Consider the following 24,773-nt stretch of genomic DNA (forward strand, 5'->3'; position numbering starts at 1 on the left):
ACCAGTTATCGGGTCTTCCGTCAAGCAACCCTGTTCTGGTCTCATCCGCGGAGAGCTCCTGCTTCCTGTCATCCTTGTATCTTGTGAGCTTTCTTTATTTAAATAAACCACCATTCTCTATAAATTCCCCAGCCCTTGTTTGCACTTGATCAGCGTATGCCATCCATCTACAGCACCAGCTGGGTGTAATATAAACAAACAAAATCAGATTTTTAGCAGCATGCTGTACTCTTATATCCCAAATCCATCCGAAACAAAACCACAATCAAATAGGTTAGATGAAAAATAGTCCAGTCATAAATTAAAGAGTTTTCGGATAAATCTGTTTAATCAAGCATCCATGTCCTTTCATAAATGTTAATAAAACAAAAAAAAAGTGTGCCGGCCATCAGAGATAGGGTGAGGAGGTCTGTTATCTGTGGGAACTCAAAGTATCTGGGCATCTGATCAGGATGCCCCCTGGGGGCCTCCCTTCGGGGTTTTTCCAGGGACATCCCACTGGGAAGAGACCCGGGGGAAGACCCAGAACTCATTAGAGGGACTGGCCTGGGAAAGCCTTGAGATCCCCCAGAATGAGTTGGAGGATGTAGTTGGGGAGAGGAATGTCTGGGTTTCCCTCCTGAACCTGTTGACCCCATGACTCAATCTTGCATAAGTGACAAACAATGGATGGATGGATGGATGGATGGATGGATGGATGGATGGATGGATGGATGGATGGATGGATGGATGGATGGACAGACGGATGGATGGACGGATGGACGGACGGATGGACGGATGGATGGACGGACGGATGGACGGATCCAACTTTCCATGACCACAGCAGTACTCAATCTCCTAAAGGGAATTCTTCATTAATGCAAATTTTAGTGAATCAGGTGTTGTCTCAGACACCATAAAAGAATTTGATTTATAGCCAAAATGATAATAAATCCTCCTCAAACGTACAAACATACATGACAGATTCCTTGTGTGCTCATTATTGAGCACACAAGCAAAGATGGAGAAACGGTGTGAAAAAAAAAATTAGGCCCTCGCTGATTCCAAACAATTCAAGAAGGAAAGCAGCAGCCATCAACCAGATTAACTGATCATCAGCAAGTGGGGAAAGCGTTAGTAAAGAAAGTTTGTTTTGAGGAGCATAGACCTGTTAAGATAAGGCATCAGAAATTATCTTTGAGAAACAACCAATTGACAATAAATCTGAACAGCTATGATGCCATTACCAAAAAACTTAAAAAAAAAACAACTGATCACAAGCGGTAAACCTTTAAGACAGCTTCCAATCTTACTTCTGGGTGTACTTAGTTTTGTACACTTCAGCTTAAAATTAGATCATTTCGGAATCTCACATGGAAAACCCTAAAAGAGGGTGGTTCAAAGGTGAGAGTCCACAAAAAGATCCTAGATGAGTCACAATCACATCTGTTTAGATTTTCCTTTAGTTTATTTCAGTTCTAGCTTTAGTAAATCTTTTCTACTCCGCTAAAGTTAAAAGACTTGAGCTGAAGAACTGACGATCAAGTGGTTGATAGTAAAAAACACTTTTCTGGAGGGTAAACCTCACATTCCCAGAAGCCTTCAATGTTTGCTGATCGGGAGGCTGAAACTAAAAAAGAAGAAAACAAACCTTGCACTGCTCATTTATCACCCTGTGGGCACACTGACATTTGTTAAGGTTGACTTTTCAAACACCCATCTATATTAACCGGTCTGTTGGCATCGCTCTGGTGATAAGCGCCCCTGGGAGACCAGCGAGGCCAGGGCCAATGCTGCTGTTTGGGGAGTTTAACAACGAAAACAAGGGATGAAATCTGATCAGTAATTCTAAAAAATAGCAAAAAATTACCGTCTTTTTCATTGTCCCACAAGGGCAATCTGGAGTCATAAGACCATAAAGTAAAATGATAAATACACACAAACAAAAAGAAAGAAAGAGCCCACTCTCACAAAAGAAATAAAATTTTTTTATACTAAGTAAAATCCCTTAATGAGGCCCTATTATAATTTGAAATGGCCAATCAGGTTTTCAAGAAAGTAGAAAGAACACAAGACATGCTGAAAAGAGAAAGTGATGCGGTGAGTGAGAAAGGAAAAGGACAAGAGAACAAGACAAAGAAAACGTTGACTTGCACCTATTGACTTGCTGTTTGTTGGCATACACTGGTTCGGTTTATGTCTAACTCTGTTTCAAATGCCAGCCCATATTTTACGTGTCCTCGGAAGAAAGGAGTGCATGCAGCCAGCTACTGTAAACAAAGGAAAAGGTCATGTGCACCATTTAAAGGCAAATTTTTAGATTCCGCTGTCCTAAACCTCCACTTCATCTTTACATCCAGCTTGCGGCGTAATATGTGGATAGTGCAGGCTGAGTGCATTACAGCCAGCTGCTAAAACGGGTTTGAGCGGTCTATGAAACATGCAACCACACAGTCTTCTAACGTCTGTCTATAAGAATACTGCAATGGCAAAGTGGCTTTCTCTACTCCTTTGAGTGAAAAAGGCATTTTTCCTGATATGTGGTTTCTCCTCTTCCTTTTAGCAGAATAAATGTGTATTTTAGATTGTTAGGGGACATTCCTAAACTTCTACTACCAATACCTTTACAGCTTTTATTCAATCTATTATCAATCTATTGTTGTGGAACAGGACAATGCAGTAAATTCAGTGCAATAAATGCTGATAACAGTTTTGGAGCTGCAATTACTGCTCCCATCAACACATCAAACCACACGCTGATTAAAGTCAGATCACAGAGACTGTGAGACTGAAGCTGTTTCAAACTGTCTGATGGACTTTCAGTCAGCCACTCTTAAGATCGCTTAAAAAAGGACAAAGCTAACAAGAATACTGACGTAAAGTAGAAAGTCAGGAAGGATTACAAAGTGTGCCTGGCTTAAATAACTCAGCTTATTCTGATTATTTGATGACTGGTGAGCTTGTTGTAGTGGAATTTCCCTGTGAGTTGAAACGATACGATGCTTTTTGTTGTTTCGACACAGAACAGGGTGCCTATGCTTTGAGGCTGCCTTAGTAAAAGCACATGAAAACCAACCGTTTTTGGTATGTCTGCCACCTGATATGTAATGTGTTCAACTTTTTCTAGTCTCCCTTCAATAGGTTTTCTATCTCCAGAATGATGACCTGCTCTAGAGTGGCGTTGTCCAAACCTTTTAGCTCGTGGTCCGAAATTGCCAAGCACTTGAGGGCCAAAAAGTGAATAAAAATAAATAACAACCAAAAAAAAATAGATATATTTTTTTTTTTTACCAGTGTGTGCTGTACCTTGTCTGTAATAATTTTGCCCTAATCAAACAGAAAAAGTTCCCATCTGTGCCCGTCACCAGTACTAGTCGCCATCATCCCTGTTGATATGCAGGACGGGAGGACACAGAGTCAGTAATGGGGCGAAACTTTAGACACGACAAACCCAATCTGGTGAAGTGTTTTTATAGGGAAAATTGTCTGGGAAAATATGTTTGTAACCTTTTGTGTATTATGCAGGGATTTTATATGATAGACCAACGCAATGCAGTGCATGACTGTGAAGTGAAAGGAAAATTATGGAATTTACATCATTTACAACAATCTTGAAAGTGTGGCATTCATATAGGATACGCCAGTTTGAATCAATGCTATGTAGAACCGTCTGTTGCTGGGATGACAGATTCAAGTGATTTGGACCAGCTTTGGACGTCTGAAGACAGAAATCTTTAGCCAATCTTCTGTGAATGTTAGCAAAACCTGAGTCAGACCGGATGGAGAGTCCCTGTCATCATTCAAGTCTTCCCACAGACTCTCGGTTTGGGTCTGGACTTGGACGAACCCATTCTAATACATGGATCTCCTTTGAGTCAAGCCACAGGTGTCAAAGTCCGGTCTTAAAGGGCCTGTGTACCACAACATGTAGATGTGTCTCGGTGTCAACACACCTGAATCACCTGATTAGGCCATTAGCAGGACTCTAGAATTGACCGCATGCTGAGGAGGTATTTCAGCAATTTCATTCAGGTCTACTAGCCCAGGGAAACATCTCAGATTTGCTGCCCTCGATAAATTGAGCTTGACACCTCTGATCTAAACGATTCCACTGTAGCTCTGGATATATGTTCACAGTTGTTGTTCTGCTGGAAGGTCAACCTCCAACCCAGTCTCAAGTCTTCTGCAGACTCTAACAGGTATTCTTCCACTAGGTTTTACCATGTGGATGGGGTGTGCAGGGGGATCAACAGTGATACTTTTCTGTCACACATATTATTTTGCACATTGCCCAACAGGTTCAGTTTTGATTCAGCACCTTCCTCCACAGGTTCCCTTTATTCCTGCTTGCAGAAAACTCTAAACTGGACATATTATGGATTTCGGTCAACTGTACCTTTTTTTTTTCATGTTTTTTCCTTTCACTCAGTAATTTTTGAAGTTTGTGGTTATACAACTTGTTTAAAATAAGTGTGAACAGCCCTCTAAAACTGCTAAAAACATTGTGATGCACAAACCTTTCGAGTCTCTCGGAGAGGGTGTCTGCCAGGTCAAAAGAAGGAGCCTTGTACACGTCGGTCAGCTCTAACTTTTTAGTGAAACCTTTCCTCAACAGTGGTGTAATCCACCTGGAGGGGGTGGGGGGGGGGGCAGAGCAGAAACATTGTTGGCTATCAGTCGTTTGAAGCTATAAAAAAAGAGTTCAAAGATATTGCTCAACACACACAAAAACTGGTTGCAAAATCATAAACAAATATGTATTTGAATTGCCCTGGAAGTCTGGGAGTGAATGTCAGACTTCCTCTAATCTGAGGAAGGAAACAGATCCGTGGTATATCACACAAAGCACACTTTGCAATGGCCAATCAGGTTTGCAATAAATGCAATAAAACTTTGCATAAGTTTTATTTCATTTGCAATAAAACTCATTTTTAATGTGTTGACCAATGCTGCCTCTTATTTCTGCCTTCTTGTTTGTAATATCACGTCACTGAAGAGCGTTTTGCTAAACACTAGTCAATTGCTTATGATTAAAAAAAACGTTGCTAAAACTAAAAAAAAACAATATTATAGTCTAAGATTAAGGCGGGTCTGTAGGAGACTGTCTAAAACAGAACCCTTGGAGCAGGTCGAATCAGTTCTGGGGAACTGACTGCCCTAAGTTTTTTTTTTTTTTTTAGGAATTTTAACTAAGGATGGCTTTCTCAGTTGATGATGATTATTATTGTCAGTTTCCCTTTCCCAACACTTTTATGCCGACTGCCTCCCCCAAAGATGCAGCGCACAAATCACCTGTCGTGTAGCCCACCTTGTCGGATCGCGCCTATAATTACGCACAGTTTTAAAAAAATACCAATCCTCTTTTCAATAAAGCCAATTAACGCACAAGCGGATACTGTGCTCCAAACAGAGTCCCTTTATTAGAAGAAGCCTTTTGAAAGTGATGAAACCCTATCAAAGCCAGGTCAGTCAGCTCTGAATGACACTCAGGAACGGCACTGAGCGTCGTGTCCCGTGGCGTGGACGCGGGGGAGACAGCTACCCACCGAAGACAGGAGCAGAAACATCTCTTACCAAAAGACAAATCTGGAGAGGAAGTTCGCATCTTCCACCGGTGACTTCTGCATCCTAAGAGCAGCGCCAGCTTTGTTTCTCTGCACCTGAGGGTCTCTGAGCCCCGATCACATTGGTGTGCGTCCCCCACCCCGCGCAGCTCCCGAGGAAAGTCAGACACGATGGGACGATAAATGTCCTCCACAATCCTTAAAAAGTTGACGATCTTATTTCCCTGAAGGTGCCTCTGCTCTGTCCGCTCCTAAAGTCCGTCTCTTTCCCCCAGTTGAACCGGCGGGACAATAAAAGGACAGTCCATCTTTTATTGGTTGACTCGCCCAAACTTGCGCTGGGACGTCATTTCCACGCCGCAGAGCCCCAGCTTGCGTATTGTTGCAGGGGTGGTAAGGTGATATGTCAATATTATGAAGTCTATAAGGAATTCTCCGTGTGTTAGGATTTACATAATGCAACTCCACATTATATATACACACATCTATATATGTATAATATGGAGAAACATTATGTAAATCCTAACACATCTCTGTGGCAGGATTGGGTTTCATATCTCCAAGCACTTAGCTGCTTGTCTATGAATCACAAAAATAAAGAAATAAAAAAAACAGAAACAGTTCTGGGACATTCAAAACAAAACTTGAATCTTTTTTTTATCAGTTTCAAGTTACATGAAGTTTCAGGAGAGGGAGGATCAAGACCTCAAGGCATTCCTGAAGGGAACAGAGATAAAACGCAGCAAGCCTTTGGCTTCTGTTCCTGTTTAGCTCATATCAGCATTATAATAGTGCCCAATCATAACTTTCAGGAAACTAAGCCGGGATGTGGTTTTGGGAGAGGAAAACAATAAATATACTTTTAGCTCATATGAGTGAGGGTCTGAGCTCATGGGCTCGTGCCGCTCTGCAGGTACATGTCTGAAGAGAAACAAACACGCAGAGCTGTAGGTACATGAGGATCCTGTTTAAATGACACATACACTTGACAAGAGAAGATCTGATTCTGTACAAAAAATTTAAATAAAAAGAAAACTTGTGTTAGGCTTGCTCAAATGCCATTTTTATCAGTGTGACAAAAAAATGTTTGTTTGACACAGGAAACAAGCCAAAGAGAAACAAACTATATCCGAATGAAGTAACCCTTTAAACCAGGAGTGTCCAAACCTTTCATCGCATGGGCCAAAATGGTCCGGTCCAAAGTACCTGAAGGCCAAAAAATACATAAAAACAACAACTAAATCTACCAAAAAACATATTGTGAACTTTTTTTCAACCTGCTCCACAAAATATGAACATGCAATATTTTAACTAATCATTAATTGGACAAGTTTTCTGTAGGAAAGGGATTTGTTAATCATTGTAGATCCAAAATTTCAAAAAGGTTTTATACATTAGCCATATCAAGAGGGGAAAAACATGGAAAAAAACTTTGTCTATTCACAAAAGGATTTGGTTCTGTATTTGAAAACCCTTGCTGTATTTATAAAATTTAAAAAAATAATAATATAAAAGCAGATTTTGGTGCCCCTAAGTCTGCATTTGAGCACAACTTATTGAATTGATATGGAAATTAAACAGAACGTAAAAAAGTGCAGCTATTAAAAGAGAAATAGTTTGTGTTGTTCCTAACATTTTCAGTTGGAAGAAGATTTGACCTGGTCTGTAGTCATTTTTCCCAAATTAAAAATAAAAAGTCTCCATCTGTGCTGGGGCACCCAAAATAATTTTTGAATTGCATTTGCTGGTGGCGACACAAAATCTATTCAGGGGCCACAAATGGCTCCAGGGCCACACTTTGGACACCTCTGCTTTAAAAGTTGCTTGACGTGAGCTAAACATTGCCTATAAAAATTTGAGACAAAAATATTCATTTGAGTCAAAGAACTCCGCAGAGACATTTTACAGATGTTACATCGCTCAGAACCTGCTTTTCAGATATACCACACTTTGTTTTTAAGTCAACTAATTTTTGGCCTCAGTTATCTGCATCTTAAAGAGGCTAATTTAAGCATTATCACAATGAAATAAAGAAAAAAGAGTTTCAACAGCTGAAAAGCATAGACTCCTACTATGAGTTACTTACACTTTTTGCTCAAACTTTCAAGCAGAGCTAAGGCGTGCCTTGCTCAGAGGAAAGGGTGACCCCTTCTGGACAGAGTGTGTCAGCCTCCTGGATCTGGCATGATCTGTGCTATTTTAAACTGTTCTTTAAACATAAACCATTTGAGAAGGTAATACCCTCGTCTGTTTTAACATGGGTTTAATACAACCAGATAGAGAGAAAAGCAGCACACCTTAATCATCCTTTCACTTTCCTTCCTTTGTTTCCCTTTCCATCTCTAATCTCTGCATGTCCCCTTGATGGGGACCTGTATCCCTGGAAAAAAAAAAAAAAAAGAAACAGAGGAGAAAAGAAAAGCCAGCTGTGATGCAGTGATTTTGAGAGCAAAAACCGAAAGGAATACCTTTTAAAAAAAGTTTGGGGAGCTAAAGGTAAGATACTTTTACTCAGAATTCCTTTAAATTAACGCTCATGAACATTGAACTGATCCAAAGGGTGCTCGAAAAATAAGGTCATATGGTACAAAACAAAGAAAAAAAAATATCTTTTGTGTTTAACAAGACATCTGTAACATTCAAAGAGCTGAAAAGTTGTCGATTATATATTCTGAACTGTCTTCACTGTCGCAGGTTCTTCAAACCAGAGAGAGACTGTCGGGGAGCCAGCACTAGAGTGTTTTAGACTCTATTGGTGGAGAAAAGTTTCTGCCTCCGCCACAGTGACCATGTACCTCATCTAGCCGCCAAGGCTCAGTTTTAGCTCCCCTTCTTTTTTCACTCCATTTCTTCCCACCTGGTAACCGTATTCGTGAAGCATGACGTTTCATTCCACTGGAGAAAAAGAAGCACGTATATTAGATGATTTCTCGGGTGTCTAGGTGACAGAATGTAGACTGCTTCCACGCCTTTTACCTTTACTGTGTTTAAAGCGCATCAAGAATGAAAAAAAAAAAAACACTATCTCTGAAGGAACAATGATTTCATGTGACAACCATGTAAGCCTACGGTCATTGCATTGCCCTTAGAGGTCAACGTTAAAAAACACACAGCGCAGCTCTAAGTGGTAACTTGAAATAAAAACATAATACTTACATGCATGGAACTATTCAACAGCTTTTTATAATCTTAAACTGTAAATACCAGTTAAAAAATGTACATATATGCTATATCCTCATTACTACTTGCTTAATTGTCCCTTAGCAAGGTGCAGAGGAAGCACTTCTGTTTTTTTTGTATCCATTAACCAGTTTATTACATAATTCTGATATGATATTTGACCATCTTTTTTTTTATCTGGAAAGGTGGATCTTGTATGGACTAGTTGGCATCTTAAGCATTTATTTAGGCAAAGTTTATAAACTTTCCAAAGGATTTTGTTATGTTTTACATTTGTAAAAACACTTTGTAAAGTGCATTGAGACAGATGACATGCATTGTGAATTGCCGCTTTATAAATAAAATTGAATTGAATTGAATGTGTTTTTGAAATGATTTAAGGGAATGTTGAATGTTTGGATGTAATCCATCTTCATTGCTCCAAACAAGGCAAAGCGAGCTTACTTGTATAGAACCATTAATACACAAAGCAATCTAAAGAGCTTTCCAGGACAGGACTCCACCTACTTTATGTAACACATATCACAGAGAGCGGAGCAGACCCACGCATGATGCTACCACCACCACCACATGTGACAGTTGTTCAGTTTCATCAGATTTTAAAGCCACTATTTTTTTTAAAACATCCTAATTTGGGTAAATGTTGAGACTTTAACAAAGTAGTGACATCTCTTTGAACTGATCATCTTGGAACGAGTATCAGCAACCTTTTGTTTGCTGCTACAAAATCAAGCCTCGCTAGAGCTACATAACAGGAATATGAATTTTTTATAATATGAACTAGATGTAATGTTTTATGTTTAACCATAAAAGGAGATTAAAGTAAAATGTAAAAGCATTTTCAGATTTTGGAAAAAGAAAACTATTTACTTGTATGTGAGGCTTCACCACTGTGTGTCTGATGTGGTAGTAAGCAGCACAGGGGCCCCACAGGGAACAGTTCTCTCCCCTTTCCTTTTCACCCTCTATATCTCGGACTTCAGACACAGCTTCATAGGCTTTGTATTGAAGTTGGGTTATGGGCATTTTTAAAGTTAATTTAAAATTTTAAATTAATGTATAGGAATCAAGTTCAAGTAACTTTATTTATCAATCTGTGATTAAAGTCTGATAAAGACTGAAACCGAACAATGAGGAATCATGATGCAGCGTGTCTGCAGTTTTCCACTTTACCATCTGCAAGCGTAACACATGGGTGAGAGACCGCGCCATTCGAGTTTTTCTCAAGAGATAACTGCCTTTGCGTGGAAAGTGGCGTAGATTTAGTCCCTGTTATGTGCGTACGCAAGGCTGAGAGCCCTAACCATAGACATATATAAAGACATATTATGTTATATTATGTCTATGCCCCTAACGGCATTAGTGCGTCACGTGTCATGAACCTCCGCCCACTTCCTTCCCTCGCGCTCCTGTTGTGGGCAGCGCGAGCGCAGCTGCGTGCTGGCTGTCATTAGCTGTTAGCTGGAGTGATGGTGAGCTACACTGACTTCGCCTTCCCTGCCGGAGATGAAAGCGACGCCAGCAACGACGAGTGGGACATTAGCTCTCATTCGGAAAACAAGACACTTGGCAACAAGGTTGCGGTTAGAAAAGTCTTAACTTTCGGTTCTGCCGATGTTTTTATTTATTTTTCTTATTTTCACAACTAAAACACAATTGTAGCTCGGGGAAATAGGGTTAGGGGCTCCGTACGTCACCTCAGCTAGCTTAGCAAGGCATTTATTTTCTAAATGAATGGTTTCTTACGTCAGTAAGATGCCTTTAGTGACACAATTGCTACGAAAGAGCAAGCGCAATTTGAAAGCATAAAAATAAACTACAACTTTTTAAATGTGAAGATAAAACGGGGAATAAAGGTGAACTGTTCTGCGCTCACCTGTCTGCAGGGTTTTTCAAGCAAAGCACGGGGAGCCCATGGCAGCTATGGCGGCTTGGCTGCTCCTGCCATGCTGCCGTCTAGTTAATGTGTTCATTTAGAGTTTTTCAGATACACAGACTTACCATTAGTAGGCACGCTATCCTAATACGTTTGCTGTCTCTGTGGGGGTTTAGGAAAGTTTGAAGGGTTGGCCATTTATTTGTAGACTAAAAAAAAATATTTGAAGAGCATCCATGTGCGGACAGAGGAGGATAAAAGTGTCCTTGCATCGCTCCAGGACAGATCTACATTATATCTACCTGTTGCTAAACAGTGCAAGGAAAACCTGCTGCACTCTGACTTTTTGCTAGATAATTTGGGGAAAATGTTCAGGATAACAACAGATTAGAGAGAAGATGAAATCTTCACATTGAGTGGAAGATTTATCTCTGTGTAAAAGGAGCAAATCTTGGAAATTAACTGACAGACAAGCTAAGCAGTTGTTCGCTCTTGACAAGTCAACACTAATTCAAAGCTAAAATAAAAAAAAATGAATTTTTTTGGTGTCAAGAGGATGCAAATATTAATAATGATGGGTCTGACATAATTAAGAGATGTAGACTCCTTGAAAACAGATTACTACTTTTCGATCTGTTAAGGCCTCTCTTTGACCGAGAGGAAATCTTGTCCAACAAGCATTCAGCAGGTAAACTGGTATAAAGCTGGTCTCGCATCAGTCCTCTGCTGTTTCAGGTGGAAAACAAACACTGAAACTGTCAGAAGCTACTGATCAAAGTCTAACTTCCGCTTGGAACAGCAACAGAAGTGGGTTGGGCGCTATGGACCAAAAATAAAAGCTGTATGCCGATATACAATATTTATCTCGATAGGTTTTTCTTTCTGTAAAGTAAAAAAACATAAAAATAGACAGAAAACTGGATAAACAACAGGTTAAGAGAGACAGAAGCTGGCTGCTGGTGTAAAGTTGTATTCTGTGATATTAATGGAAAGCTAAGTGGAATAAAAATATTTTCGACTCCTCGAAAAAGAGGCAGCACTGTATTTAATGTATCCCCCCAAGACAGTATTTTTAGGGGAAACACCGTCTACGAACCATAATCAGAGTTTGAAATTAATTAAAATCTCATGAAACATTAAAATTTACCTTACATTGAAAAACTAACACTGCATGCTCCTTCCTCTCTGGCTGCATAGCTTGCTAGCAGCTACTACTCTTCTCTCAGGAGGAAAGGAACACTAGAGAGGACAGTCCAGTGTGGCCCATTTAGCCTCTTTGTTGCTATATTCAACGTCTTTTCAGACACCCCTAACAATTTTCTTTCTAACAAAAAAGCGACTAGTAACAAGTCTAGTGACTTTTTGTTTTAATGGTACTTCACCAAAAGCACCAGTGGTTCTGGGCTCACTGCCACGAGGGTCTCCCCTTCCTTCAGCACCGTCTCACAGGCAAAACGCTGCTGCTGCCTCGTCACGCAAATGTAGTTTTTAAAGTAGTCGATTTCGCCTCTGAGACTGTTGCACTAACATAATTCCCTGAATTTGATTCACACACAGCTTAAATCGTCCATCCACCTCTGATAACTCTGTGCCTCTGATAACTTTCATTTTATGTACAGTTCTATGTAATGTGGATTCAGGCAATGTATTAAAATTTATAAATTACTTTATAACGGTAATTTTTTTGTTGTTCCAAACACGTTTAATAACCCCCTCACACACACACACACACACACACACACACACACACACACACACACACACACACACACACACACACACACACACACACACATATATACACCAGTGTTTTCATTATACCAACATTTTGGTACCAAGATGTATTTTAATGCTTTTTGGTACTTTTTCAAATAAAAAGAGAACACAAAAACTATATTACTGACTGTATTTTAATAAAAAAAAAATCATATCATATCATAGACATATCAATCTGTAAATTAAATAGAATATCACAAAGACAAGCTTTTCAAATACATTTTTAAAATAAAATAAAAAATGATCCAAAATACTAACATTTTGTTATTGCACTCAAAACACTTTTAGAACAGTGGAAGAATTAAGAGGTCTGCAGCCACTCCAGAGAGCTGTTGTGCTCTGTCTCCCGGCAGTGCAGCCAACATCGCTTTCATCAGTACCCCGGTACCAAATTAGTACGGGTATACCGAGCAATCCTATCACACAAAACACCATCACTGTTTAAAAAAAACGTAAAAGAAACCCTGAAATCGCACATTGTCCATGATCTCAGTGGTTCAACTTGAGATCTATATCAGTTGTGGGCATAAAAAACAGTGAAAGTCCATTCAGCTGGTGAAACTGGTTAAACTACAATCATTCATGGCTCAGTAAGGGTAATTCTTTTGGCTTTCCTTAGGACCTTGGCTCTCCTGTGGCGGATGGAGGGGACAATGTCTCTGTGCTGAAAAAAGCCATCAATGGAGGAGACGCAGTTACTGTGAAACAGCTGTTGGACAATGGTAAGTACTATGTTCATCGTCATGATGACAGAGCTATTTTATGGTATATCCAAGGGTAGAAATTAAGAGAAAACAACTGTAGGTGCTTCAGCATGCTTAAAAAAATTATTTATATCTATCGATTGATCGAATCTAGGTTTTACCTGTTGGAGGTCTCTAAATTTGTACTTTTGAGAATACATCAGCCTTTTGCCTGTACTAGTAAATCTAGTGCCATTAAAAGCCTAGCACCTTGTACGTTTATCCTTTCACAAAAAGCTTAGTTTTTTCTCTCCTGCTCAGGGATAGTGTTTAGTGCAGCAAAGTCGTACTCCCAGAAGACTGTACTAAAGAAGGTCAATACAAATGAGTGGACCCCTTTTTTCTACTTTTTTTTTTTAGTTTTTGTTAAATGCTGTTTCTGGTTCGGACAGGGATGGACGTGGAAACCAACGTGTACTATGGACGGACTCCTCTGATGTACGCTGTCAGTCTGGCGAACTACGACATCGCCAAACTGCTGCTGGACAGAGGAGCCAGTGCCAATTTTAGCAAAGGTCAGACCACTGGCTTAACACGATCATACTGTAAAATATGATTAAAGTTTAAGGTTTTACTCATTTTGATTTTCAGCTTAGAGCAAAATTTGAAAGTAACATACAGAAGGTAAAAGGCTCAGGTTTGTTTCTAAACAGTTAAAGCAAGTAAATTAGCCTACACTGTCAAACTGTGTCTTAATCATGTAACAATGCGTAGTATTTAAAACAGCTCAGTATCTTTAAAGTTGAAGGTCAGAAAGTAAGAAATTGAGATTCTCCATGTATACAGTTACAGTTATAAAGTTGCAGTTATATCAGCACTTGGATGTCAAAACACTTTCTTAGGTTGTATGTGTCATATGCCTGCTGTACTTGATGCTGACAAAACCATCCATAGTTTCCTCTGTACTGCCATTAAAACACTCAGCGTCACGAGTGAACCGCGACAAACAGTCCTACCAAGATATGTGGAATATAGAAAGTTTAGCATTATGCCACCATATTGAAATCTTGGTGAGACACTGGGTCAAAATACACACACACACACACACACACACACACACACACACACACACACATAGAAGGTTAGCATGTGAGACAATGTAAATAATTCTCAATCAGATCAAGAACCTGTGGAACCAGTAGTATGTTTGTAAACATGTAACAGACTATGAACTGGGCTGGTGGTTTATTTGATTCTCACCAGCTTCCTCATAGCCTCATAGCTTCACAATATTTTGATTTAATGTTTCTGAATCATTTCCATGATGGAAGTGGGACAAACAGGACATTCCTAGGCTAGGTGGAATCTGTGGCAATACTTCTGGCCCTTGCCAGGATTTTTGCAGCATAAACTGTCTAGATATTGTAGAAGGCATCCCACAATCCTCTGGGCTGACTTCACCAACTTGTGCTAAATCCTTCCTCTTCTTTGTCATGCAGCTCCCATACCAAGAGAGTTTGTAGAGTTGAATTAACTCTGCTGTAATGCAATTTCTTCTTGCCTTTGTTTAATCATTTGCAACATGAGCCCAAAGGTTATTCAAAATGTTTGGACATGAAAACTTAGGGAATTATTCCTAAATGTTTACTTTTTATGCCATATATGCATATATGAGAAAAGGTTGCCCAACCAGTGTTGAGTTTTAAAACTCAACACATATCCGATATGTCGATATTTCGCAACTAATTTTGGCGATAACCGATAACGATTCAGATATTTCTTTTCCTATATTTACTTACACAGACTATGTAGTTTCCCCTCTGCATACTCTTTGTTAAATCTCCCTACTACCAAATACAGATGCAAAACAAAGGGTCTGAAATGATGTAATACTCTTACTTGTATCATTTATAGCAAATTTATTTAGGAGAATGTCTCTCCAAACACTCAAACTGTGCAAATTTGGCATTTCCACAAAACTGAATACAATTTCTGTTCACAATTGGGATGTGATAAGTGCATTAACAGAGGAGCATCAATAGCTAAAGATGCTTAACAGTCACTTAAATTAAAAATTAACTAAAGACAGAACCCCTATATGTGGGTATGCAGTCCTAATTATTGGCTCAAACCTCCACGAGTTTTTCCCTGTGCAAACAAAATCAAATGTGCAAAGAAATGTCAGCTTCTGTATCTTAGTAGAACATAGTCATTTTAATTGGGCTCAGTTTTAACCACACTATTCTATTTGCTACAAATATTGTGTAACAGAATATGTGATGCCCAAACATGTAAAAAAAAAAGAAAAGAAAAAAAGCCTAATAACGTGCACTGTTTTAACAACAACTTAAGTCCTCAGTAACAATCCATCCAGTCCTTAAAGGGAATTAAACAAGGTGGACAGTTATATGTAGCTCCAGTCTATCAGTTCAGTGTGAGAGGACAAAAAAATGGCATCTCTGCCTTTTTACAAACTGTGGTTTCTCTTTTCATCTACGACATGGGCATCAGCGCTGAACAGTCGTTCACTGTCAACATTAGTGCTGGGCGCACTGAGGTACCTGTGTGCTACATGTGACTGAGCAGGGAACCGGGCTTGGTTGAGTTTCCAGTATTCCAAAGGACTGGCTGCTCAGGGAATGTTGGGCTCACCCAGGTATATGTGTACCTGTATAAAACACAAAGAGCAAGATTAATGAAATATTACTGTAAGCACAACAGCCCAACAGACAGCATAGTTGCTGTCTCACTTGAGGAATTTTCCTCGTACACTTTCTCCTCGACTATTTCGACATCCATGTCCAACAGTGTTCCACTTCTGGCCTTCTCAGGTGGGAGGTCTCCCATGCTGGCTTCTCCGTGCTGACCCTCATCTTTAATGCTGATAGCCATTTGCAACTCCCAGCATGTAACACTGTTAGGGTTACCGCCCTGTGGAAACCTTATCTCTTTACCATGGAGACTATAAAAGCATGCTGCGCTATCATCTCAGTCTTCTTTTCTGGCTAGTTGCATTGTTGAGAAGACCTGCAGCTGTCTCTCACGTTGGGTCCCCCATGTGGTTACCATCCTAACCAGATGCCAGAGCCACCTCAACTGGCTCCTCTCGACGTGGAGAAGCAGCGGCTCTACTCTGAGTCCTCCCCGGATGACTGAGCTCCTCACCCTATCTCTAAGGGAGAGCCCAGACACACTACAGAGAAAACTCATTTCGGCCGCTTGTATCTGAGATCTCGCTTTTTCGGTCACGACCCAAAGCTCGTGACCATAGATGAGGGTAGAAACGTAGATCAACTGGTAAATCGAGAGCTTCGTCTTTTGGCTCAGCTCTCTCTTCACCACAACAGACCGGTACAGCGCCCGCTTCACAGCAGACGCCGCACAAATCCGCCTGACGAGCTCCCGCTCCATCTTCCCCTCATTCATGAACAAGACCCCAAGATACTTGAGCTCCTCCACAAGGGGCAGCACATCCTCCCATACCCGGAGGAGGCACTCTACCCTTTTCCGGTTCAAGACCATGGTCTCGTATTTGGAGGCACTGATTGTCATCCCGGCCGCTTCGCACTCGGCTGCGAACCGCTCCAGTGAGAGCTGTAGATCACGTCCTGATGAAGCCAATAGGACCACGTCATCCGCGAATAGCAGAGACGCAATCCTAAGGCCACCAAAACGGATCCCCTCAACACCTTGGCTGTGCCTAGGAATTCTGTCCATAAAAGTTATGAACAGAATCGGTGACAAAGGGCAACCTTGGCGGAGTCCAACTCTCACCGGAAACGAGTCCGACTTACTGCCGGCAATGCGGACCAGACTCTGACACCGGTCAAACAGAGACCTGACAGCCCTTATTAAAAGGCCCGGTACTCCATACTCCCGGGGTACCCCCCACAGGATCCCTCAGGGGACACGGTTGAATGCCTTCTCCAGATCCACAAAGCACATGTAGACTGGTTGGGCAAACTCCCATGCCCCCTCCAGGATCCTGCTGAGGGTGTAGAGCTGATCCAGTGTTCCACGGCCAGGACGAAAACCACACTGCTCTTCCTGAATCCGAGATTCGACTATCCAACGGACCCTCCTTTCAAGAACCTTACCAGGGAGGCTTAAGAGTGTGATTCCTCTGTAGTAGGAACACACCCTCCGGTTCCTCTTTTTAAATAGGGGGACCACCACCCCAGTCTGGCAATCCAGGGGAACTGCCCCCGATGTCCACACAATGCTGCAGAGCCGCGTTAACCAACACAGCCCCACAACATCCAGAGCCTTAAGGTACTCAGGGCGAATCTCATCCACCCCTGGGGCCTTGCCACCGAGGAGCTTTTTAACAACCTTGGCAACCTCAGCACCAGAGATCGGAGAACCCGACCCAGAGTCCTCAGGCTCTGCTTCCGTAATGGAAGACGTGTTGGTGGGATTAAGGAGGTCTTTGAAGTATTCCAGCCACCGAAGCACGACATCCTGAGTCGAGGTCAGCAGCACACCACCCCCACTATAAACAGTTTTGGTACTGCACTGCTTCCCCCTCCTGAGACGCCGGATAGTGGACCAGAATCGCTTCGAAGCCGCACGGAAGTCTCCCTCAAAACGTGTTCAAAGCTCTCCCGGAGGTGGGAGTTAAAGCTCTGTCTCACAGGGGACTCTGCCAGACGTTCCCAGCAAATCCTCACAATACGTTTAGGCCTGCCAGTTCTGACCGGATTCCTCCCCCACCATCGGAATCAACTCACCACCAGGTAGTGGTCGGTGGAGAGCTCTGCCCCTCTCTTCACCTGGGTGTCCAAGACATGCGGCCGCAGGTCAGATGAAACCACAACAAAGTCCATCATTGAACTACAGCCTAGGGTGTCCAAGGACTCCAAAAAGGGTAAGTAATCCGAACTGCTGTTTGGCGCATAAGGGCAAACAGTCAGAACCCGTCCCCACACACGAATGCGGAGGAAGGCCACCCTCTCATTCACCAGGGAGAACCCCAACGTACAGGCACAGAGATGGGGGGCAACAAGTATGCCCACCCCAACTCGGCGCCTCTCACCGGGGGCAACTCCAGAGTGGAAGAATGTCCAGCCCCTCTCAAGGAGATTGGTTCCAGAGCCATGCGTCGAGGTGAGCCCGACTATCTCTAGTCAGAACCTCTCAACCTCGCGCACTAGCTCAGGCTCCTTCCCCACTAGAGTGGTGACATTCCACATCCCAAGAGCCAGCTTCTGCAGCCGAGGATCAGAACGCCAAGGCCCCCGCTCTCTACTGCCACCCATTGAACAACGCACCGACCCCTTTGGCCCCTCCCATAGGTGGTAAGCTCATCGGAAGGGGGACCCATGTCACCTCTTCTGGCTAAGCCCGACCAGGCTCCATGGGCAAAAGCCCGACCAGGCTCCATGGGCAAAAGCCCAGCCACCAAACGATCGCCAGCGTGCCCCACCTCCATATCGGCCAATAATATATATATATATATATATATATATATATATATATATATATATATATATATATATATATATATATATATATATATATATATATATATTAGGGCTGGGCAACGATTAAAATATTTAATCGCGATTAATCGCCCTGATTAATCGCGATTAATCGCATTGTATTTACAAACTCCAAGAATGAATTCAAAAGTAGTGTAAAGAGCACTTTTATTTTAATGTTCTGCTGCCATATGAACAAAAGTGTTGTAACATTTGTAGCACTTATTTTATACTGGATATTTTAACCCATCTATTGAATTTAGTGCACTAATTGATCTTTTCTTCATAAGAGAACAGCAAGCACTGCAGCCAAAATATGGCCTTTTTTGACCTGCTGTATATTAGCCAATCCCTAAGCTTGATGTATCATGAAACTGTTGACCTTTTGGGTTTTGTGGTTTTTATTTTATTATTACAATTAAATAATAATAATAATAATGTTATGTTCAGTGTTTTTTCGCTAATCCACCTCTTATATATTTCAATCCTTATGTAATTTTGTCTGTGTTGTGTGCACCTGCCTGTTGCTTTAATCCTATAAATTTCCCCGTCGTGGGGAAAAAAAGGATTAGCTAATGTTATCTTATCTTAAATAACACTTTTTAATATATGTACTGGGTTCTTTCAAGGTCTTAATTACATGTTATGTGTGGGCTCCAGTAACATCCATCCATCCATCCATTCACTGATCTACCTGGATGTTCCCTGGAGGACTGAAACGCCTCAGTCAGAGACGTCTGTGGGTCTGTCGGGGCAATGAGAGAAGTTTCGTCTCCTCTCACCGTTTCTGGGGCTCGACGTTTTCATGTTTTTTCACGTGCTTAGATAAATTTGTTGTGTTTCCACTGAAATGAACCGGCTTTTTACAAAACATACAGCTTGATTTCATTTACGGTATTAAAATAAAGCCAAACGGTGCTACTTCCCCTGTTCATGTTTTTTCGCTGCTGTGGTCTCTCTCAGCTGTTTGTGTGTTAAGTTTGTGTGAGAACTGAGTGGGCGGGCCAGGCTGAGCCTGCATGCTGATTGGCTGGCGCCGCTGAGCCATGTACGAGAGGGGAGGAGGAGCGGGAGAGTGCTGCCGTGACAGCGCGCTGCAGTCAGCGCGCCTGCTGACTGACACTGACTGAAAGCATGTGAGCAACATGCGTTAATGCGCGATAAAATAAATATCGCCGTTAATAGTCTAATGAATTAACGCGAAATTAACGCGTTAACTTGCCCAGCCCTAATATATATATATATATATATATAATATATATATATTAGTCATTCAATACATACAGACTGATCAATTTCAAGTGCTTATTTCTTTTAATTTTGATGATTACAACTGACAGCTAATGAAAATCCCATATTTAGTTGTCAGTTATAGTCAAAAATAAAAAAGGAATAAACAATTGACTTTTATCAGTCTGTGTGTAGTAAATGAATTTAATAAACAAGTTTCGCTTTTTGAATGGAATTACTGAAAGAAAATCAACTTTTTCATGATATTCTAATTATATGACCAGCACCTTATGAAATGCCTTTTAAGGCACAGTTCCACTGACACCGTCTGTTTTGGCCCGCCTGACTCAGCACCTTCCCGCTCGCATTATCTTGACCCGGTTGGTGATTACACTGCCTAGAAAGGCCTGGAAGAGGGAAACCCCTCCTGGACGTTGCTTTAGCCCCCACCTCTGTTTCCCCACCTCCTGTTGGCACTTTAAAGAAATCTGCAAAAGTGGTAAATGGGATTTTAGACATGTTATTAAAATGTAAAGCTTTATATTGGATCTTCTGACTCAGCCATGGGGGGAGTGAGGAGAGCACGTTAATAGCTAAAAACATTCTTTACTGCAGTGATATTGTTTTTATGGGTTTGGTTGTATGCTTACTAACAGGCTGTGAGCTGCTATGTCAGAAGAAAGCGTGTGGCTTGAACGAGCTCGAGTTCATTTCAGCAAGGAAACTCTGGGAAAGAATCTCGCTGCTCCCCCCCGTCCAGTGTCCTGGACACTTCGGAGGCAAAACTTAAAAGCTTTTAGTATAAAATGAGAGAGATCCTCAATAAATCCACGGATCTGATACGTGCCTGGGTCTGGCAAGCTAAAGTGTCCCTTTTTTCTTTTTCAGGCATTGTTCATAATTTAAAAATATTAAAAAATATATTTCTGTTTGACCCACTATGGTCATAGCGGTAATTAATATTAATGTCGTCAGACTTCCTGTTAGAAAACCTTCTCATTTCTCCTCGCCCTGCAGTCAGTCACTGAAATTCACTCAAACCGTCTATTAAGTCAGCACGGTTTGACCCTGCTCTTCAGCAGCGCCGCAGGAACCCAGACTCGTCCTAAAAAACTGCTCCTGAAACATTCAAAGGTGAGCAGAGCCATAACGAGCTGGTGGAACTGGGCCTTTATTGTCCCATAATGGGCAAACAAGCAGACAAAAGATGCCAGGCTTGCTCACAAGAATAATGTGAAAAAAAGAAGCTAAAATTATTGTGGAGCTTTACAGCAGAAGAGAAACACTTATCAGAAGGTTAAGCAAAAATTATTGTGCAATTATAAATAGATAAGGCATATTCAGATAAATATGAAAATTTTAATTAAAAAGGAAAACGGCAGACAATCACAAGGCAATGTGGAAAATGGCAATATGCATGAATGTACAAACATGTAATAATTCCTAATGGGATTAGCGGCTGTGGAACCAGTAGGCTATTTGTAAACACATTGTTTTTTTGTTGGGAGCAGCAGAGATTATAGTGTAACAGCAGCTGGAAGGGATAGGACGTCTTCTTTTCAATCTTCTTATATTCTCATGTTTTTTAAACTTCATCTCTTTTTTTTCTGACTTTATGCACAAATATTCCAGTGTACCTGTAATTTCAGGTACCTGTACACATCGCTATAAAGATTTAACTATTCATGTCACCTAATTTTAAAATCACAGATACCCAGATCTGAGATTTTCTTTTCAGTTCAGATACAGCAGAAAGGCGTTGTTAGTAATCACACAAATGTCCATATAACCAGACGAATTTCTGAACTGGACTTCTAAATTTGATGTTTACTAATCTATTTTAATGCTGAATATTTAGATGCAAAGTTCTAAAACAGTTGTTTCTGCAACTTGCATATTCAGCATCCCCTCCATCCTGCATAGGATGGTTGTTGGTTAATAAATGCAACTAGTCTAAGCAAGTCAAGGTCAAGCTGTTTCGTTATCAGTTGAAACTAAACAGCTGCCATGTTTAGGGCTTTTTATTGCAGATAATGTTTAAACGCTTAACTCAGGAGGGGCTTGTTTGGTAGTTTAGTGGGCTTGCTAACAGCTTCAATAACTATTTGTACATGTTTTGAATTTTTGGTAATTTTAAACTCATCTCTTTAGCATTAAACAGCCAGTGCAACAATGACTAAGTCATTTTTCCTTTACTCTTCTCCCTACTTATGAAGGAGCTTAAAGAAGACATTCATCTCTTTGTAATAGCAGATTGAGTTAAATCACAAACCAGCCAATTTATATCACTTTCAATAAATTGCTATAAACTGATTATGCTGACCAACCTTTTTTTACAGAAGTGGTTGTAAGAGAAGTGTCAATGATGCTAAAGATCCCATCTGAAACCAAGTTAAGGCATTCCAACTAGTTCACAATCCTCTGAGCTTTAATAAATCCCATACCCCTTTACCTTTCTGATGATCTCTGCTAAATTGATGTCCCGCTATCTTTGCCTTAGGCACATTTTTTACATTTCTTCAACTGTAGTTGCCAAGCACCAAAGAGCCAATCAGACCAATGCACCATTTCTCACATCTGCCATTACTTACAAGTGGTGACGCCAAGGAAGAACATTTAGGGAAACACTGTGCTAATCCGCTGAGATGTTTTTAGTTGATGCACATTTCACTCTCATCTCAAAGAAGGAAAAATTGAAGGCATCTGCAAAATTGTGGTCCGACTGGGAAAGATGAGCCTTGGTTTGAAGTTTTTAAACCCACAATGTTTATATCGGCCGTTATTGGTGAACAATTTTGTTTGATTGCTTGTTTATTTTTTTTGTTGTTAAAGACGCCAAAATGTTGTGTTGCAATTTACTTTGATATTAGTATTCAGTAACTCATATTAAGAGAAAGATTTTTAACAGCACTGGCTGGAGTTACTGCTAGCATACTTGAAGAATACATTTCTAAAAAATACTGCCACTGAAATTCTACTTTTTGCAATCTTTATCATTGTGCTGCTATTGACCTCTGATCCAGTCTCTCAGCAACCTTCATAATTTTTTTCATCCATTAGATTTTCTTTCTCTTTTAAACCAGTCCCCTTACTGCATAGTAAATGTCTAAATTGAATTTCATAGTCAAAAATACACAAAATGGTGAATAGAAGAGCATAATAGTAGGATTAACACTTTAACTATTATAAGTTTATGTCTTACTGCAAACTAAAACTGTTCACACCTTACAGGTACTGGTTAAAATCATGAAAAAGTTTACTTTCTTCAGTAATTCAATTCAAAAAGTGAAACTTGTATATTACATTCATTCATTACACACAGATTGATATGTGTCAAGTGTTAATTTCTTTTAATTTTGATGATTAAAACTGACAACTAATGAAAACCCCAAATTCAGTATCTTTGAAAACTTCAATATTAAGACCAATACCGAAAAGGATTTCCAGAAATGTTGACCAACTAAGAAGTATGAAAATGAAAAGTATGAGCATGTAGAGCACTCAATACTTAGGTGGGGCTCCATCTCCCTGGATTACTGCAGCAATGCAGCGTGGCTTGGAGTCTATCAGTCTGTGGCACTGCTCGGGTCTCAAGAAGGCCCAGGTTGCTCTGATAGTGGCCTTCAGCTTTTCTGTATTGTTAGGTCTGGCGTATTGCATCTTCCTCTTCACAATACCCCATAGATTTTCTATGGGCCCAAGGTCAGGTGAGTTTGGTGGCCAATTAAGAACAGGGATACCATAGTCCTTAAACCAGGTACTGGTAGCTCTGGCACTGTGTGCAGATGCCAACTCCTGTTGGAAAATGAAATCTGCATCTCCATAAAGTTGGTCAATACCAGGGAGCATGAAGTGCTCTGAATCCTCCTGGTAGATGGCTATGTTGATCTTGGACCTCAGAAAACATGGTGGACCAAAACCAGCAGATGACGTAGCACCCCAAACCTATGTTTACATGCACAACATTTCACCATTGTTTTATAATGTATTCGGATTAAATAATTTAATTGTACCGTTTATATGGGCTGACAATCAATTAAGCCAATCATAATGTGCATGTATATGCACATGGCTTTATTCAGAATAGAACCACTCTGACATGTGCAGTTGTCAAATTTCCCTAAAAAAACAAAACAGAAGAACTCCCGTATTTGCTAATCAGCAAAAATGGTAGACAAAGCAGTACTCTGAGTTTGTTTGTCTTCTGAGCGCCCAGGATGGACTTGCACGATGTTCTAACTACGTACAGTTGAAATTTTACTGAGTAAGCAACAATTTTGAGCTCTTTTATTTATTTTTTTGAATAGAAAGGTTGTATCGGGAGCCCAACAGTTTTGCTTCCTGACATATTTCAGTCCCTCATCAACGCGGAAATAAATCACATTTACATCGGGCGCACATGTGCACTCAGGTTAGTTTGCCACATTTGGAATAACTTGAGGCTGACAAGTTATTCAGACGTTAGATTATCAATCGGCAAAACCATCCCTCTCATTCAGATTACAATTTTATTCCAATTGAGCTTAATCCTGTCACAATATTCCAATTAGCTTGTTTACATGATGTTTTTTATTCCGAATGGCCCTTTATTTCGATTACTTTTGTCCATGTAACCGTAGCCACTGACTGGAAAATTTACACTCGACCTCAAGCAACGTGGATTCTGTGCCTCTCTTCTTTTCCTCCAGATTCTGGGACCCTCTGTGGTTATGGGGGTTTATTGTGTGTTGTGCACTGATAAGGCTGTGTTGATATCAAACGTGTGTACCAAAAGACCAGCTCAGGGGCTCTCAGCTTGGTTTCTTTAATCCAAAACAGCCTGACCGGGGAAAAAAAACCCAGTTTATCTTTCTACATATTTCTCATTCTCCCATCAGAGCACACCTTCAAGCAAAAAGCCTCCCCTCTCCTGCTCCAACCTTAAACCAACTTCAATGCAGTCCAATACGAGACCGTTATGTTCATATGTTCAGCACACATTACTGAAGTAAATTCAAGTCAGGTT

General features: G+C 40.7%; 2 protein-coding genes across 4 annotated transcripts in view; one reads left to right on the forward strand and one right to left on the reverse strand.

Moving 5' to 3' along the window:
* The window catches only part of cftr (CF transmembrane conductance regulator), a 51,441-nt gene extending 45,586 nt beyond the window's left edge, over positions 1 to 5,855 (reverse strand). Inside the window, exons 1-2 of one of the 2 annotated variants that reach the window (XM_036144549.1) lie at positions 5,554 to 5,855; positions 4,497 to 4,607 (exon numbers count right to left, since the gene is read on the reverse strand). In XM_036144549.1, coding sequence (XP_036000442.1) covers positions 4,497 to 4,607; positions 5,554 to 5,606 — 164 coding nt within the window. In that variant the 5' untranslated portion in view covers positions 5,607 to 5,855. 2 annotated transcript variants of the gene reach the window in all.
* Positions 5,856 to 10,125: 4,270 nt separating this feature from the next.
* Positions 10,126 to 24,773, forward strand: part of asz1 (ankyrin repeat, SAM and basic leucine zipper domain containing 1) — a 63,860-nt gene continuing 49,212 nt past the window's right edge. Inside the window, exons 1-3 of one of the 2 annotated variants that reach the window (XM_021317089.2) lie at positions 10,126 to 10,306; positions 12,995 to 13,097; positions 13,511 to 13,633. In XM_021317089.2, coding sequence (XP_021172764.2) covers positions 10,193 to 10,306; positions 12,995 to 13,097; positions 13,511 to 13,633 — 340 coding nt within the window. In that variant the 5' untranslated portion in view covers positions 10,126 to 10,192. The remainder of the gene's footprint in view (positions 10,307 to 12,994; positions 13,098 to 13,510; positions 13,634 to 24,773) is intronic. The other variant, XM_012863606.3, reaches the window with a different exon arrangement.

Source organism: Fundulus heteroclitus, chromosome 2 (assembly GCF_011125445.2).
Source record: "Fundulus heteroclitus isolate FHET01 chromosome 2, MU-UCD_Fhet_4.1, whole genome shotgun sequence".
Classification (NCBI taxonomy): Eukaryota; Metazoa; Chordata; class Actinopteri; order Cyprinodontiformes; family Fundulidae; genus Fundulus; species Fundulus heteroclitus.